The sequence below is a fragment of the Mastigoproctus giganteus genome, chromosome 3 (assembly GCF_048544385.1).
Source record: "Mastigoproctus giganteus isolate SK-2022 chromosome 3, ASM4854438v1, whole genome shotgun sequence".
NCBI lineage: Eukaryota > Metazoa > Arthropoda > Arachnida > Uropygi > Thelyphonidae > Mastigoproctus > Mastigoproctus giganteus.
Genome location: NC_143577.1, coordinates 247,729,667 through 247,748,428, shown reverse-complemented (window position 1 = coordinate 247,748,428; position 18,762 = coordinate 247,729,667). Strand labels below are relative to the sequence as shown.

General features: G+C 34.4%; 1 protein-coding gene across 2 annotated transcripts in view; it reads right to left on the bottom strand.

Moving 5' to 3' along the window:
* Nucleotides 1–18,762, bottom strand: part of LOC150089008 (lysine-specific demethylase 2A-like) — a 413,108-nt gene that overhangs the window by 95,034 nt on the left and 299,312 nt on the right. For both annotated transcript variants that reach the window (XM_090369764.1, XM_090369765.1), the window contains exon 7: nucleotides 1,553–1,646. In XM_090369764.1, the coding sequence (XP_090225890.1) occupies nucleotides 1,553–1,646 (94 nt within the window). The remainder of the gene's footprint in view (nucleotides 1–1,552; nucleotides 1,647–18,762) is intronic.

Genomic DNA, 18,762 nt, shown 5'->3' with positions numbered 1-18,762 from the left:
TAGCTTTAGTCTGGAAGGCCTATATACTAAAGATGAGGGTTAATAATAGAATGTAAAGGAAAATAAAATTAGAATAGTGAATAATGAAAAAATAAAAATAAAAGTAAAAAATGAAAAAAAAAAAAAAACATTCTTCCACTTGGTCATTGATCTGCTACTTCTTCAGTGGCTTTGAGCAGACCGATAGCCAGACTAAAACAATATCTCATACATACCCATTTCTGTTATCACCAGTACAGTTTTGCCTGAGTTGAATTTTTAGGTGATTGTATATAAAAGTGATAATAAATGAGAATAATATGTGTTAAATTTTGTAAAAATTGCTGATTCTGACACTATTTTTACAAACTTTAAATTTAAATTTAAAACATTATCTATTCTCATTTATTATCACTTTTATAAACAATCACCTAAAAATTAAACTCAGGAAAAACTGGACTGGCGATAACAGAAACAGGTATGTATGAGACATTCTTTTAGTCTGGCTGTCGGTCTGCTCAAAGCCAATGAAGAAGTAGCAGACCGATGACCAAGTGGAAGAATGTTATTTTTATTTTCATTTTTTACTTTTATTTTTATTTTTTCATTATTCACTATTCTAATTTTATTTTCCTTTACATTGTATTAATAGCTCTCGCCTTTAGTATATAGGCCTTCCAAACTGAAGCTAGTTTTCTTTTACTAACTTGTTAATTTGGTCCACATACACCTAATTTCCTACAGATGGATGCCATATAATAAAATTGACTAATATATATATATATTAATCAGCTCTTCTCTCCTCTAATATATATATATATATATTAATCAGCTCTTCTCTTCTCTAATGGCATTAATCAGCTCTTCTCTCCCTTGTCAGGTTCTTTGTTTAGGTTTTCACTGATTGTATCACCATTATAATTAATTATCTTACGTTTATAACTGTTAACTATTTGCCATATCCACTATATATATATATATATATATATATATATATATATATATATATATATATTAATCAGCTCTTCTCTCCTCTAATATATATATATATTAATCAGCTCTTCTCTTCTCTAATGGCATTAATCAGCTCTTCTCTCCCTTGTCAGGTTCTTTGTTTAGGTTTTCACTGATTGTATCACCATTATAATTAATTATCTTACGTTTATAACTGTTAACTATTTGCCATATCCACTATATATATATATATATATATATATATATATATATATATATGTGTGTGTGGAACCAATTATCCTCCTATATGATATGACAAACCAATTTTTAAACAGTGCAGTGGTGTCTCTATACTCACGTGGATTTTTTGCTGACCATTTCTGGGTATTCTGACTATTAATATAACTGGATAAATGAACCACACTTCATCACTACAATCAATAACAATCATCATTTCATGGTGAAAGTGCAATTTATAGAAGTGCACAGTGAATGCACACACGCACACACTAAAATATTATGATACAAAGATGCCAACTTATTTCATGCTATATAAGCTGGCTTCCTTGCATCATTTTGCAGTAGTAATATTAAAATAAAATCACCAATATAGTCTTACCTTCTCTCCCCTAAGAATATGATACCAGACAGAGGTGCCTCCAAAATCTATATGGAAATCAGTGTAGCAACCTTTAACACTCATAAGACAATATCTGAAGAAAAATATGATTAAAATTAATTGAAATATATATGAATAATGTTTGAAATAGTTAAAAACTGAATCTTTCATAATAAATTTTGACTATTTTCACTCTTCTGTCTTGCCATGCTGCTGGCATTATTTTTATTTATTATTTTTTTAATCCTCATTTTAATTTATATATATAATCCAATTAATCTAAAATTAAACAGACAGATAAATTAATAAAAATATATATTAAAAATAAATAAATAAATAAATAATGTTTGCCAATAGCATGTTTGCCATGCTACTGGCAAATATCCTCTTTTAATTTAGCTTATATATATATAAACAATAACTAAACAATATAATCTACATAAACATAACATTTATTATGGGGGGGAAATATGGTTATATATCAGTAAAGCTACCAAAAATATATCGGGAACACTTAAATCACAAAATAAATACAGCAAAATAAATACAGCTGTTAACAGGATTATAAGTAAGGCAAGGTGCTATTTTGTTCCTGCAAACTTAACTACCCCTAATAAAAAATAAAAATATACACATAAAATGTAAAATAAGAAAGGAGAGAAAGACCAAAGCAATACCCAAATAATTCCAGAAGAGTGGTCCCTTTAAGTGTTTCCTTCCTTTTTTGTAACTGTTCTTTATAAAAGATTTTATTTTTTACATTTAGTTTGATAAACAGATAGCCACCATGGAATAAATACAGAAAATCAAATTATTTTAAACTATAGTCTTATTATACAACAGTTTAATTCTATGTGCACACAGAGATATATACAAATGTGAAGTAGCAAACCCTCAAAAATTACATCAATACCACTGAAAAAGAAAAGTTGCCTCTTAAACTGCAAAATTCTAGTTTTCATAATGTGTAATAAACAAATATAAGACTAAATATTCATACATTAGGCAACTCATGCCACAGAAGATGTGTGGTGCCTCCGTAGCCAGGTGGGAAGGAGCAGCAGTGCGTAGCACACGCTTGTTGATTAGGCTGGGGTTCGAGCCCGTCACCACCAAATACGGAGGATGCGGAAAGGTCAGGGAATGACCAAAGCATATCCCGGAGCAATATGGCCTTAGTTGCTAATGCTCCTAAAAACCAAATAACAACAACAACAGAAGATGTAGCTAGAATCTTATATACGGATTACTTCCTTAATGCATCTTTAAAAAATACTGGGATTCTTAGTATAAAAAGGACTGTTTAATTCAAAATATCTTAATTTTAGGCTTAAATGCAGCTTACTGAATATCACTCACAAATTATTCCACACATGAAATCTATAATTTGAATACTTAAGATTTTTCCAAAAAAAAGTAATTTTAGCTAATTAAAGTTTACTGTCTTTAATTTTAAAATTAAATTAACTTTACACTTTGCTTAAAAAGTAAAGATACAGTTCAAATAGTAATTTTAATTTTTTTTTTTTTTTTTTAATAGTAATCTCAAATGCAAAAGACTGTTGATCTTATAGTTCAATTGTAAGGGGTCGACTGGATGTGCAATGAAAATATGGTGATTGAATTATGGAAAGAAGAAATTGGTGTATATAACGCTCGATGTAGATTTTTTTGTATTATAAATTTTTAAAAAAATAAATATGAAAGAAATTTGTTCCAAGGAATGAAAACAGAGGAGATAAATGAACAGAACTTGGAGTTTGACCATTAATAAATGTTATATGGCTGAAATATCACTAACTGGTAAAGTACAAAATTGAGTAATTATAAATACTGATTTAGAAGAAAAGAAATGCATGAAAATATCTGGTAAAGGCCTCTTCATAAGGCAGGAATCGGTAGGAGTCCTGATAAGTGGAACAAGAGTGACTTCTTTGGGTAACTTCTACAATATAGTTCAATTTATTTTTGCCCACTATTATCAACTTAGTTTACTTAATCCTGGAGGACACCTTTTACAAAAAACTGCACAAATATGCAAATTGGGAAAAAGAGTGAACCCCCAAGGGTAAAAACGTTTATAGCCCACGGCATTTTTGAATATTTCTTGCTAATATTTTTCCTATCAGTGAGCAATATTATATAGAACTCTAAAAATAAAATATTACTTTCGTATTATTATTGGTTATCTAACCCTTTTACGAGCGAGTTTTCCAATTGATAAGAAATTTCCAATTGAAATTGATAGGTTATTCTGTATTTACTGCTACTCATATGTAGTACTTTGCATTTATCAATGTGAAACATCAATTGATACTTCTCAGCTCATCTGCCTTATTTCTTTAAATCACGTTGCAGTAGCCTTCCATATGGACTCCCTATAGTCAGTTTCTTTTAATTGCATTAATTTGATTTTTAATTGTTTTCAATTGATTTGAATTGTGTTAAATTGATTATTTAATTATTTATATTTTACTCTAATGTACCGGTAAGTTGTCGATTTTTTCGTTTTTTCCGTTTTAATTTCTGGAGGGTATCATACAGAAGTGTTCTACGTACTATATTGAGGTAAACTCCTCTTATTATTTTACTAATAGTCAGTTTCCATAGGGTTGGGTTCTGTGGAGTGAATTTATTCATGAAATTTTGTAAAAATGAAAACTTCATATATAATGCTTTTCATATTAATTTCTTTTTATTTTATCTTGATTTCCCAGCATTAGAGAAAAATTGTCAAAGATTAAACCAGAATTTACAAAAATAATTAAATAAATCCAGAAAAAAAAATTCATAAAACATTTAAAAAAATAAATTTTTCCTCACTTCTATTCTATATATGACGTCTATTTATGTATCACCTAATTTGATTAACAATTTCCTGATCTGAATTCAGAATTTCTTGTTTCACTCTTGTAAGTCAAAAAAAAGAGAAGAAAGGCTTTCAAATGTGACATGCTCTACCAATTTTCGGAGCTATTGCCATATATCAAAACTGTATCTACTATTAGTTGGAAACACAAATAACAAATGTCAGCCCACACTGGACAAATTTTAAGACAATTTGTACAAAACTGGCCATATAATTTGAAATGTATGGGTGCCCACATATATCTATACAAATACTCTTAAAAAGATTTTAAAAAAATTATTTAAAAACCTAAGTAGCAGTGTTGGTAAGTTTATGCCAATATTTTAGATGCATAGCATAGCCAAAAGTATATATTTCTCAATGAATTTTTTCCTTTTGGTAAATAATACTATGCAAGTTTTGTGAAATGCAATGTCATATAAAAAGTTAAATTTTTATAAAATTCTAAAAGCCCAACTTCCAAGATGTTTATAATGGGGGCATTCATGAATATTTTTTGCCATTTTTTTCTGGGCTGGTTAGCAGTTACGTGGTCATTATAAAAACAAAATATCATGTATGAACAGCAGTAGTTAATTTTAAAAAGATTTTTCTTAACATCAAATATATCAATTTTTAGAAAATTTAACTGTTAGTCTCTGAAAAACACCATCATCAAATAAAAAAATACTATAAATAAGGAAACCAATTTAAAAACAGTCTCCCCCCCCCCAATTACTTGGAATAAACAAATATAAACAAATTACTTAACTGATTAATGAGCACAGTTCTGACACTTTCGTGCCTGACTGGCAGCTAAATAATGATGGCAACTTTTAAAAAATAGCATCACTGTATAAAATACTAGGACTATGGTTTCCAACCATGTTTTTTTCCCTTGAGATAGAAGGTATGCATGTTTTACCTGTTACCAAAATAAATGTTACACTTTAAACTGAAGGCATCCAAGAGATTTCCAGTGAACCAGAACTATACAAGAAATGGAAGGAATTATAGTGTTCACCCTTTACACCCACATGTACAAAAGGTTTAGAAATGTATATAAAACAAATTATACCCCAAATCACATTCATATGGAAATTATATCTTATCAATAATTTTGTAAAATGTTATGCTAGAAATTAAGCTTTCTTAGCTACATTCACATATGCATAAAGTGCCTATTTTAACATGTTCATCCTTACACAAGTAACAACTTTACTCCTGGTGGAGGGATATTTTATATTTGGTTTTTATAAACATTTATTGAGGCAACCACAAATTTCATTAAAATCAGACGAATAGATATTCAGCACTGTAGCTGAAGCATTGGATATTGTGTTTGCTGTGTTGCAATTATTACAGAAGTGAATGAGCAATATGGCAGCTATGTAAGAAAGAAGAGTTCTTGGCTTAAGCACCAAGAATATACAAGCCAAGAATGGTTAACAGTGCTGTAATCATCACACATACAAAATAACATTATCATAACTGCAACAGTTATTTAAAAAAAAAAAAAAAAAAAAAATTTCTTAACATATTCATATCCTTTTTTTAAAAAAAAAAAAATGTTAGAAAGTCACATCTTTTTTTAATTTTTTTATTTTTTTTATAATGAAAACCCCAAATATGAGAGGTACTGGAACCTACAATACTTAGTATTGTGCACGGGCTGAAGGCTGAGAAGATAAAAGAAGATACTTGTTGACATTAGGCAATGATCAGGCCACATCTTGAGTACGGCATACAAGTCTAGAGGCTTCATTTTTGGAAGGATGTAGAGCTGCTGGAATGAGTACAAAGAAGGACGATGAGATTGGTAATCAAAATAAAGAGATGCTTAAGAAAGGCTTCAGTTCTGTCAATTGCAGCATCTGGAGACTAGGCACCTGCAAGATGATTGAAGTGTTTAAGGTTTTGAACGTATTGAGAAAGCTTTGATGCTGATGGGATTCTTTTCTTGAGGGGGCACAAATTCAAATTGAGGAAAGGCAGTTGCAGGATAGTTGTACAGAAGTTTGTCTTTAGCCAACAGGTGGTTGATTGTTGAAACAAACTTCTATCTATTGTTGTGGAAATTGATAGTTGTTCAATAACTGATAGTTGGAAGTTGATAGTTGTTCAATAACTGATAGTTGGAAGTTGATAGTTGTTCAATAACTGATAGTTGGAAGTTGACAGTTGTTCAATAACTGATAGTTGATAGTTCCACAGTAGATGTGGAAGTTGATAGTTTAAATAAATTCAAGGAAAAATTAGACAAACTATTGGAGGGAATGAATAGGTGAAATGGGAGGTGTCATGTTGTTTTTTTTTTTTTTTTTTTTGACTGATGCTGTATAAGCTTACTTTCTTCCATCATTTGCCACTGTTAATGCTACGTACACGTTTCCAGAAGCAGCATCTTCCTTGATAAGAATACCCTTTTGTGTCTGGCTAATCTTGTTGTTATTCTCTGCACACACTCTAACACATCTACGACCCTTCTAAAATGAGGCTTTAGAGTGCAGTACACAAGATATGGTCTAACCAGTATCTTATATAAGAATAACACCTTTTCCCTGCTGACAAAATACTTATATATCATTGACAAAACTCCAACAGCTGTCTTAGCAGCTAGTCTACATCACTCAGGGACTTCATGTCAAATTGATAGGTTATTCTGTATTTACTACTCATATGTAGTACTTTGCATTTATCAATGTGAAACATCAATTGATACTTCCCAGCTTGTCTGCCTATTTCTTTAGTTCACGTTGCAGTAGCCTTCCATAATTCCTGTCTACTCTACACACCTTTATATCATCAGCAAACCTAGACATAGTCTATAATATATCTAAGATATTCCATAATATATCTAATTGTCAAACCTAGGTTTTAAATTTGATTTGCCTTCATCAATATCACTAATAAACATTGAAAACAATAAGAGGCCCAGCACTAAACCCAGAGTGACCACATTATCAATATAACAATATTTTAATATAACATATTACAATAAAACTTTCAATATAACACCCTGGACAGTATCAAAAATTTTAATGAAATCTAAATGTATGATATCAAAATTATTTGTTGCTTTCAGTTCCTTTGTTATTGCATCACAGTAGATAATCAGATTGGGCAAACAAAACTCCTGTAACAAATTCATGCTGCAATTTCCATATTATCGTAAAGATGATCCTGCATTAGTTCTTTAAACACTATACCCATTATTTTCTCTTGAACAAAAGTCAAGCTTACAGTTCTGTAATTACTCACTTAGCCCTTTGATGCCACTTTGTTAATTTGGAGAGATATTTGAAGATGTTCAAATATCTCTCCAAAGGGACTTTCCCCAAATCCAAGGATACTTGCATAATTATGGATAGAGGTGTGCTTACCTCCCTTGCTGCTTCTTTCAATATAACACCCTAGATGCCTTATTGACTTTTAGCTTCAACATTTCTCTTCCATTTTCCTCTGTTATCATAACATCATTTGGCTCCAAGTCAGAATTTGATATACTTCTGGTATCCCTAAAATCTTCTTCACATGTGAATGTAGATTCAAAATATTTATTCAGTTAACAATGTTAGCACCCTGAACAGGACAATCAACAGTCACGCCATTCATATTCAGTGGACCAATGTAATTCATCCTTTCCTTCTATGTTAACATAACCAGTCTGCACAGGTAGCACAGTGGTATTGTCACCATCCTCCCCACACTAGGTGGAAAAGGCCCGGATTCAAATCCCGTCAATGAGGCGAGGAACTTCACTCCGTGGCTGAGTTAGTCAGTCTCAGGCATAGATAGCGAGGTTTTTTTCCCCCAAGAAACTGGGGTTTTTTCATCCAACAAACAGGCAAATCAATCAGAGAACACATGCAATTTAGAGACAAAATAAATATGGGTAGATGTAATCATTTACAAGGGACTCTAACATCATAATTTAATAAAAAAATTTGTTAACATAAGCAAAGAAGTCTTTGGTGCTTTTCATTGCATTCTTAGCCGGAGAAGGCTCTGCCTTCTCTTAGCTTGCCTAATCCATTTAGTGACTTGATTGCAGACTAGTTTATATTTACCATAAATTTTTGTGTCTGCTGATAACAATGGCCAACATAATTTTACCTTTATAAATAATTAATATTATAATTTTACCTTTATATTTATATATTATAAATATATCAGTGTTTGCAGTCAATTTTTATGCACAGATTTTGAAAATAATTCTTAAAATTTCACATCCCATCAAAATACATATATAGGTCTTCGGGTTTACCTATAATATATATATTTTACTAAAATTTAGGGAACCAGGTATGACACTAATCTGTTGTATTATCTGCAAATAATGTTTCCATATGTTCATAGATGGCAGTAATGTTTAGGAGGGTTAGCATGTTCAACCTTGTCTATCTGTCTGCCTTCCACCTCTTTTTCAGTAATAGAAAGATGTGTACAGTTTATCTGTGTTCTATTGCATATTGTTTGTTTCTTCTGCATTTTGCTTATCACTGTACAGTTAAAATGTTTAAGCAGAAGCAAAGGAAGTGTCTGAATCATTCTGACAGTTTCTGACGTGTGGTGGGGGGGAGATTACAACAAAAAAAAACTATAAGCAGGAAAATGTACAGGATTACTAAATGTGCACATTCATTGTACTTTAGTTGCAAGACTGGTGATCAGGACAAAACTGGGGCTCCACATATGTCCTGTATTACCTGCACCATAAAGCTGAAGATACAGCTAACTGGAAAAATTAAAAGCATGCAGGATCTTGGCAACTAACATTGACAACTGCAATTTTTTCATGATAAGAATATCAGCGGTATCCAGAAAAAGTAAGCACAGCATGAAATATCCTAACATATATCATCTACAATATGACCTATTTCATATAATAAAAAGCTGCACATCCCACAAAATCATGGGATAAGGAAAACTGTTGTTGTGCTTGGATTTTTCTGGTGCAAAGTCTACTTAGGCCATATTGCACCTATCATAGTAGTTAAATACTAATTTTGTTGACTTCTATGGAAGCAATTAGATAAAGGAAGCAGTGATGAATATAGCAAAAATTCTTCTGTTGCAGACTTTGATGGACCATCATCCACTTCATTAGAGAAGACTAATGTTACTTATTCTCAGTGGATAACACAAACTCAGACAGCCCTGAAATGACCATCTGGGTGGTGGAATCCACTGAGAATAAGTCACAACAGTCTTCTCTGATGGGAAAGCATTACTTATTCAAAATAGTACAATGACTGACTGGCAATTCAGGTATTTGCAATATGAGATATAGTGAAAAGAAAGATGGCGATTTCACCAACTTCAGTAATTTACTACATACAAAACTGATGCATTGCACTAACTTGTATGTCTAGTATATTCCCTGGTTTTAGCCCTAAATTTTATTTTAGCATTATATTAGCAAGAAGAGTTGAATGGCTTAACTCATGATTTAAACTTATCTAAAGAGCAAGTGGAGATCTTTGGTTCTAGATTACAACAGTGGAAGTTACTTGAAGAAAGAACTAACTAAAATTACAGTACATCAAAAACAATACAAAGTGTTTTCAAAATATTTCATTATGGAAAACAGTATGTGTTTCTGTAAAGATATTAGTGATCTTCTAAATGAAATGAGCACTGAATACAATCCTAATGAATAGCATATATTTTAATGACACCTCAAATTAGGTTTGAAACCAAAGCAGTTGAGGGTGTCCTTAAGGGTATTGTAGACATTCTCTAAGATATGCAAAGCCATTCTTGCTACCTGGGAGTCTAATGGAACTGATATTTGGGTGAGACCCACATGAAGTGGGCCTAATTTTGGCAAAGTCCAGTCAGTCTGCCACAGCCAAATCCTCTACTGGCACCTTCACAATGGTGGGACTGTTAGTAACCAAGGTATAACACCCATGTGCAAGTCCTGAAATATGGCACCCAGGTGCAGATCAGCATAAGCAGGGCTCGAGGTATGGCGCCCACGCCACATGGAGGAATGCTGTCCCTCCATGTCACTGCACAATACTAGGTGGAATATGTCTTTCATCAACCGGTGCAATACCACCACTTTGCTTATTGGAGGCTTGAAGTGATGGAACCCATGTTTAGATTCCAGAGCAAAGCTCCTGTAAACCTTCTCCATCTCTTCCGTCATGCAGTATGAGTGACATATTTTGAGGTTATTATGGACATCATGGCAAGATCAAATCTTCCTTATGTTTTGAGGGAACAGCTCTAAAACAGTGTTTGCAGGCCAGCTGGTAGTTAATACACCAGACCAAACCTATTGGTAACTCTCCAGGAGGCTTCCAGATCAGCTAGTGTATAATCTCACTGCCTCCACTCTGCTAGATGGTAACTGGAGGAAGTCTAAGTAGTGTGTATGGGGAGGGGGGGGTTGTAGGATACGTTATGTCAAGGAGCTGGGTATATTCTTATGTGTATGCCATATCCAAAAATTTCATTACTTCATACAGCATGTCCCTCCCCCACCTTTTCTTACTACTGAAATACATCTGTCAAACTAATAAAGCAAACATACCTTGAAAAGATCTAAACCTTCCAAACACTTCCTCATTCATTTCACAAAAATACATAGTCACAGTTCTAGTCTCAACGATGTCCAATTCTACTTACAGTCTGCCATACCCCATGCACTTTTTTTGACAGAATCTCAGTTAACAGTTCATTCAACCACTGGTCAACTCAGTTAACTGAATTATTCACATTTTGATTCCTTTCACTTCAAAGGTGGTACTTGTGCATATGTCCATTCTGATATTCCTTGCCAAAGACTTAGTAATTTGGAATCTCCTCTTTTCAATCTTCTCTGGCTTAAAATCTCTCTACCACATTCTGTCAAATTCATCTGTTGCCTCTATCGTTCTCCCAACTCCAGTAATTGCTTGAAACTCTTTGACTTTCTCCAGTACAACTTTCCTAACAGTGAGGTAATTTCCTTGGTGATTTTAATGTTCACAACTCCAGCTGGCTTCCGTTTTCTAGTCACACAGACCTACCTGGCCGAGATGCAGAGGCTTTTGCAATTACTAATGAGCTCTCAAAGATTGTTCATGACAATCCTAACCACACAGCCAACACGCTTGATCTTTTTCTCACAAACAACACTTCTAAGTACATAGTTGAAGTGAGTGGCCCTCTAGGCCCTTTAGATCACAATTTGTTGATGGTCTTTTCTACAATAGTGCCTTTCTCTCATAGCTTTCACTCATATTGATGAATATCTAATACAGTCTATGTATGATTTTGGAGAAATTTTATTTCATACCACCAATCCCATGGGGGGGGGGGGATACACATGAATATGCACATATTCTACTGCATGGAATATGATCATACACTAACAGATAAACTAGAAGAAAAATAAAAAAATACATGAAGCAGGGAGCAATTTTCCTTCCTCAGATAAGCAAATACATACTCAAGAAAAAATTACAAAAACTGCAGGGGAGAAGAATATGTACATAAGAATAGGAAAATATTCCATGCAATAGAATATATTCTGTTATCATACAAACATATTCCACTGCACAAAACATTTTCATATACAAACAGAATATGCTGAAATACACTAATAGATAACCTAGAAGATAAATGAAGAGGGTAAATAGAAAAAGAAAAAGAAGTAGAAGTACATGAAGAAAGGAGTAATTTGCCCTTCTCAGACAGACCATATACTTGTCGTGGGCACTTAAAAGAAAAAATTACAAAAACTGAACTCAGATCATAAGAGAACAGGAGGAATATCAATACAAGGGTTGTTCAAAAAATGTTTTATCAAATTTATAGTTCCTGTAATCCCAGATTCATGAAATTCAGATGACATGTTAAGACTTCCCTATGTAGTAGTCACCACCTGCAGTTACACATTTTTTCTATCTGTGTTTCAATTTGAAAATCCCCTCCTTGTAGAAGTCTGTATTTTGCTCACCACACCACTTATCCATTGCCTGTTTCAGATGGTCACCATCCACAAAATGCATTCTATGGAGGTGCTGTTTCAATTTTCCAGACATGTCAGATGGGGCCATATCAAGTGAATAAAGTGGATGTGACACAAAGACTCGAACCCATTTGGCCACTGTTGTTCCTGTCAGTTCATCTGTGAGGTGAGCTGTCATCCAGCAAGAGCTCTCCTCAGGAGATAATTCCTCATTGCTGCTGCTTGATGTTTTCACGTAATTTGGTTAATAGATCTAAGCAGTACCTTCCAGTCACAGTTTTACCCATTACAAGAAAATCAATGAGCAGTATACTCCTGAACACTCCCAGAAGACTATCATCAGAATTTTCCCAGCTGAGGCTTGGAATCTGAATTTTTTTTTTTTGGAGTGGGTGATCCATATATTTTTACTGCATGATGGCAATTTTAGATTGGACCAAAGTAGTGAACCAAACATTCATCAGCAGTAAAAATTAGGGGGAAAAAATCTTCATTCGGAGTAGCATGCTCCAAAAGAGACCTGCAATGTTCACTCTTGCCTCTTTGTGACTGTCACTCAGCATTCTTAGAACCGTCAAGACACCTTTGTCATGTGTAGTTGCTCATGTAGAATGGCATGTACTAACCCAATGCCAATTAAACTTTATTGATTATCTGTCCAATGTTCACTTTATCGTCTTCCATAACTATTTTATGCACCCTGTTAACCATTTCCTCATTTTAGGCTGTTGCTAGCCATCCAGTCCTTGAGTCATCTTTGATGCTTTTTCGGTCGTAGTCAAATTCAATAAACCATCTTTGAATTGTACACGCTCTGATGGAATAGATTCAACACATACGTTGTTCAAATGTTTAACAGTTTCAGTTAATTCCACATTCACTTTTGTTAGGATTTCTACAGTCGCTTGCTGCTCGAAGTTATCCATTTTTGGTTTGATTGTCAGCAAATTTCAGAATCACATATGCCAAAAAGAAACAGAATAAGTTATATGGTTGAAATTTTGTACAGATACTACTGCTGCTAAGACTACCTCCAATTACTATGCTTATTTGCACCTTTGTACCTAAATTGAGAGTTCTGTTTGACAAAACATTTTTGAATGCACACCTCATAATACAATAGAAAGCAAACTGGAACAATAAGTTTGTTTGTTTCTTTTTAAATCATCAGTCTTATCTTGAAATAAAAATTAGGTGAGATGATCATACTGGATAAAGCAATATTTCAACTTAATTAAGATGGGCAAGAAGTAGAACCCATGTGAGAAAACTGAAAATATGAAAAATACATGATTTTAAAAAATGGGATTGTGTGTGGGGGGGGGGGGGTAAGGTATGAGTAGCCATAGCCTCAAGTACTCAAATATATATATATATAAATAAATAAATAAATTTTGGATTTATCTGAACAAGAAATCTAGAATAACACATTGCTTTCCTTATTCAGAATGCATGTTAAAAATAGGATCAACACAGGATATACCACATGCATATTTATTGCACATTCTTAAAATTGGCAACCTTTTGATATATTTCAAAGGTTTCTCACTTTTTTTAATTTAATCTTTTGTTTTTTATAAAACTTTTTATACACAAAAGTAAACATTACTAAACAATGTCTATCTTATTCTCTTCCCATCTACAAAAATAATTCAGGAAAAGAAAATTTACTGTAACTTTGCCAATGAACTTTTAATAAATAATGCATAATTAAATTTTAATAAATAAACTTTTATTTGTGTTATTTATAAAAAATCATTAACTTTTAATAAAAAATGAATATAAATTGCTTTGGTTAGAGTATTTCATTTTCATTGTGGATAATTAGATTGCTCATTAATTTTATTCCATATTCATCGTTTTTGCTCGTACAGAATGCTTTTAATGTGTTTAGGTGATCTAATGCATCAGCATATTTTTTTAATTTGGCTTCATGCTGTTGTTCATCCTTTTCAGGTTCTTCATTTTCCTTTTCCTCCATAAGTTCTTCATTGTTCATAAATTCGTGTACAATGTCTTTTACTTCAGTGTTTATGCATTCCATCACTACTTAGAGTCTACAGAAACATACACTGATGAGCTGAAACATTATGACAACCTACTTAATATGACATTGGTCCATCATAGTATGAGCTGTTTTGGCTCCATGTGCAGCCAAAACAGCTCATACCCAGCGACACATGGACGCTACAAGATTTCTAAATGTGTCTTGTGGTATCTGGTACCAACACGTAACCAGCAGATCCTTTAACTCCTGTAAGTCCGTGGTTGAGACACCGCAGATCGGAGTTGCAGTTCCAACACAAACCACAGATGCTCGATGGGATTGATGTCTGCGGAATTTGGAGGCCACAGCAATACTTGGAAGTCTTCCTCATGTTCCGTAAACCATTCTCAAACAATCCGGATAGTGTGGCATGGTGCATTATCCTGCTGTTATTTGGTTTTTAGGAGCATTAGCAACTAAAGCCATATTGCTCCGGGGATATGCGGTGGTCATTCCCTGACCTTTCCGCATCCTCCGTATTTGGTGGTCACGGGCTCGAAACACGGTCTAATCGAGAAGCGTGTGCTACGCACTGATGCTCCTGCCCACGTGTATTATCCTGCTGAAAGACAGCACCGCCAGTGGGGAAGACAGTTGCCATGAAAGGGTGTACCTGGTCAGCAATGATGTTTAGGTACGTGGTACACGTTGTAGTGCCCAGTACAGGGATGACTGGACCAAGGGTATCCCAGCAGAACATTGCCCAAAGCATAACACCACTGGCTTGTTTTCGTCCCACGGTACATCCAGGTGCCACCACTTCCCCAGGTAAACGACGCACGTGTTTCTTGTTGCACCACGTGCAACAGGAAACGTGATTCATCGGACCAGATGACCTTCTTCCAATCACTCAAGGTACAGTTTCAAAGCTTGCGTGCCCATTGTAGGCACTGCAGCCGGTGAGCTGTGGTTAGCATGGGCACTCAGAGCGGCTATGCAGCCTCATTTTCAGCAGGGTTCGATGTACTGCGTGTTGTGACACATTACTCCCGGAACCAGCATTCCAATTACCAGAGAATTTTGCCACAGAAGTCGCCCTTCTGTTGCCACGTGCCATCCGGGAGAGCCTTTGCTAACCTCATGCATTGATGATCCATGGTTGTCCAACACCTCGCTGGCGGTTCGTGAGTTCCCTCTCCTTGGACCACTTTCGGTAGGTACTAACCAGGGCTGACGGTAAGCATCCCAGCAGCCGTGCCGTTTTGGATATGCTCTGATCCATAGTTCACCTGCAGTTGCTTCGATTTGCATAACGACTCACTGATCATAATGTTTTGGCTTGTCGGTGTATTCATCACCACTCGGTGAAGGATTTTGTAGTGTCCATAGCAAGCTGATACATACAGATGCATAAGCTGCATCTGTATGTATCAGATGCAACTTATGCATCTTTACACTAACACTTTTTGCACTATTAAAACCCAATCCAATCTATCAATAGGTGCCTCCGTAGCCAGGTGGGAAGGAGCAGCAGTGCATACCACACGCTTCTTGATTAGACCGGGGTATGAGCCCATCACCACCAAATACGGAGGATGCGGAAAGGTCAGGGAATGACCACCGCATATCCCGGAGCAATATGACCTTAGTTGCTAATACTCCTAAAAACCCAATAACGAACAAACAAACAATCTATCAATCACACTGACATCCAAATCAAATCCTGCTTTGTGGGACCAGTTTTTAATTATAGAGGGGCTTACTGTATTCCACACTGCAATAATCCAGATTATAGCTTGTAGTACATCTATAGTTTTGCAAAGTTTTTAACAACTTTTTTCTTCATCAAGTTCTAAATAAGATGTTTAAGAACCATTTGTCAATCTTTAAAGTTTGCAATTATTCCTTGATCTAGTGGTTGAGAAGCGATGTGACATTGGGAGGGAAAAAACACCATTTCAACATTATTCAATTTAATGTGTGGGTGAGATGTGGCATTGTTAAGAAATAAAATAACTTTTCTATTCTGACAAATCATTCTTTTATCCAACTGGATCACCCATTCTGTCATTATCTCCATAGTCATCTAAACCTTACTGTTTGATTTCCGATGTACATTTACTTTGCTTAAATTCAAACTATTAAAATGCCTTGGTTCAATAGATTTGCCTATAACAAGAGGTATTTCACAAGTGCCTGCCATGCTGGTACACAAAACTACAGTTAGACACTCCTTTGACATTTTCCCCTAACAAGTTTTCCCTCTAAGGTACATTTTTTTTTTTTTTTTTTTTTTTTTATCAGTCCCAGATAAAACAAAGACTGATTTCATCAGAATTCAATATGTTTTCTGGTGAGTATGCAACAAGTATTGATGGCAGCCTTTCTTTTTTTTCTCTTTTTTTTTCCCCTGCTCAGGAACGGTTTCCAAATTAACAATAGTAGACTCCCCACAAATTTGCTTTTAAGGAAATATTGTGATCTACAGAACTTACCTAACCAGCCATTAGACACACTTTAAAGTCAATGGTGCTAATTTCTTTATCAATTTATGAAGCTCTGGTTTGAATCGTAAGCTCAGAGATAGTAACAGTAAGAGTAACAGTATTCGTCATATAATGCAAGGAAGCCAGAGGCTTTTGATGAGAACTCACTAAAAAAGTACAGGGCAATGTTGGGAAAAAGTCACAAGTTAGGACTGAATTTGAAAGTGTCTGATATGACAGGAGGGAGTATATGCAGAGAGCATTGTCAATCTCTTTGGCCTTGTAGAAAATGTGCAAGGCTCGTGGGATAGAATTTTCCTCAGCATGGTCTGTGCTTGTTAACTGGAGAAACTATTTTTACACGAATGGACCACACTTAAATATAAGGGTTACAAGAATATTTTCTGATCCTATTGAGGCAGTGATAGGTGAGTCAGAAAACTGCTAGCTTTAAATAACAGACTAAACGATTAACAAGAGCAGCAGTTTTCTTTCGTAAAGCAGACTACAGTGGTTTCAGACAGTTTTTAAAAATTCTATACAGTGGGACCAACTAATGATGTTACCAACAAAAAAATTCTAAATGGGAAGCATTCAGGGAAATAATCATAGATGCTAGTAGACTTTTTATACCACCTAAGAAATACTTTAAGGCTTGGACCTTAGTGGATGTCAGAACTGATGAGACTTATGGTAAAGGGAAAAAAATGTATACGATGCATATAAATTATATGGTGATACGGAAGGCTATGGCAGACTATGGGAACAAAAAGACTATTGTTACCAAGAAAGGCTTCAGTTCAATCTGGAGACTATAGGCACTTATAAGATCTGATTGAGGTTTAAGGTACTGAATGGACTGAGTAAGGTCAGTGTCGGTGACATTCTTCCTCTTGCCTTGCTGAGAAACCTGCATACATGAGGAGTATATATTGAAATTGAGGAAGGACAGTTGCAAGATAGATGTGTGGATATTTGTCTTTAGTCAGTGAGTGGTTGAGTGTTAGAAAAACTTCCATCTGTTGTTGTGAGAATGGGTAGCTTAAATAAATTCAAGGAAGAACTAAACAAATTCTTGCAGCAGATGGGCAGGTGAGGTGTGTGTGTAGTTTTTTATTATTTTTTTTTTATTTTCACTGATGCTCTATAAGCTTGCTTTCTTCCATCATTTCCACTACAAACACTATGGTTGGGTTATGTTCTGAATCAGACTATGGACATCTCTCCCCCACCAAGGATTACTACCTCTTCTTATGAACAACAAAAATGAATTTTATGGTATTGTAGTATAATTATGAAGGACACAAATTTCAGTAGAAACAACTCATAAAAATGTAAAAACTGTTCATCAATTCATGCACACTTTGAATATGCCTTCAACAGCTTTTGCCACTCCAAATATGATTTCATCCTTGAAAAAGAATGTTGATATATGCTTTTCTTACAAAAATTTATAACCAAATTTATATTGTAACTGGCAAATACAGTAATTCTCAAAATTGAAGGTTTTCCCTTTCAGAAGAAAATTTTTAGTTTTGAGAGTGTCCCATGTTCAATTAATAGTTCAGTGATGCACTTTTTATTGGATTTCTAATTGAAATGAGACCGGGGAGAAACTGAACATCTACAGTAATTATTCTCAGATACTAGTGTGTCTTATAAAACTTTAATCATGTAATTCAGGGACTATGCCACAGAATAGAATACAATAGTTGAGTGTCCAAACTTTGAAAACCGTTGTATCTGTTTCCCCCTCTGTGAGTTATAGAGTCAGCTTCTGCTAGCATCTATTGTGAATTTCAGGTTTTGCAATACGCTGCATTTTTTTTCTGTCCTGCTTAGAGGACTAATTGTACGTACATTATATATTAGCCAGCAGTATAATGCAGGTAAGGTACACTGAGGTTGCACTGCATATGACAC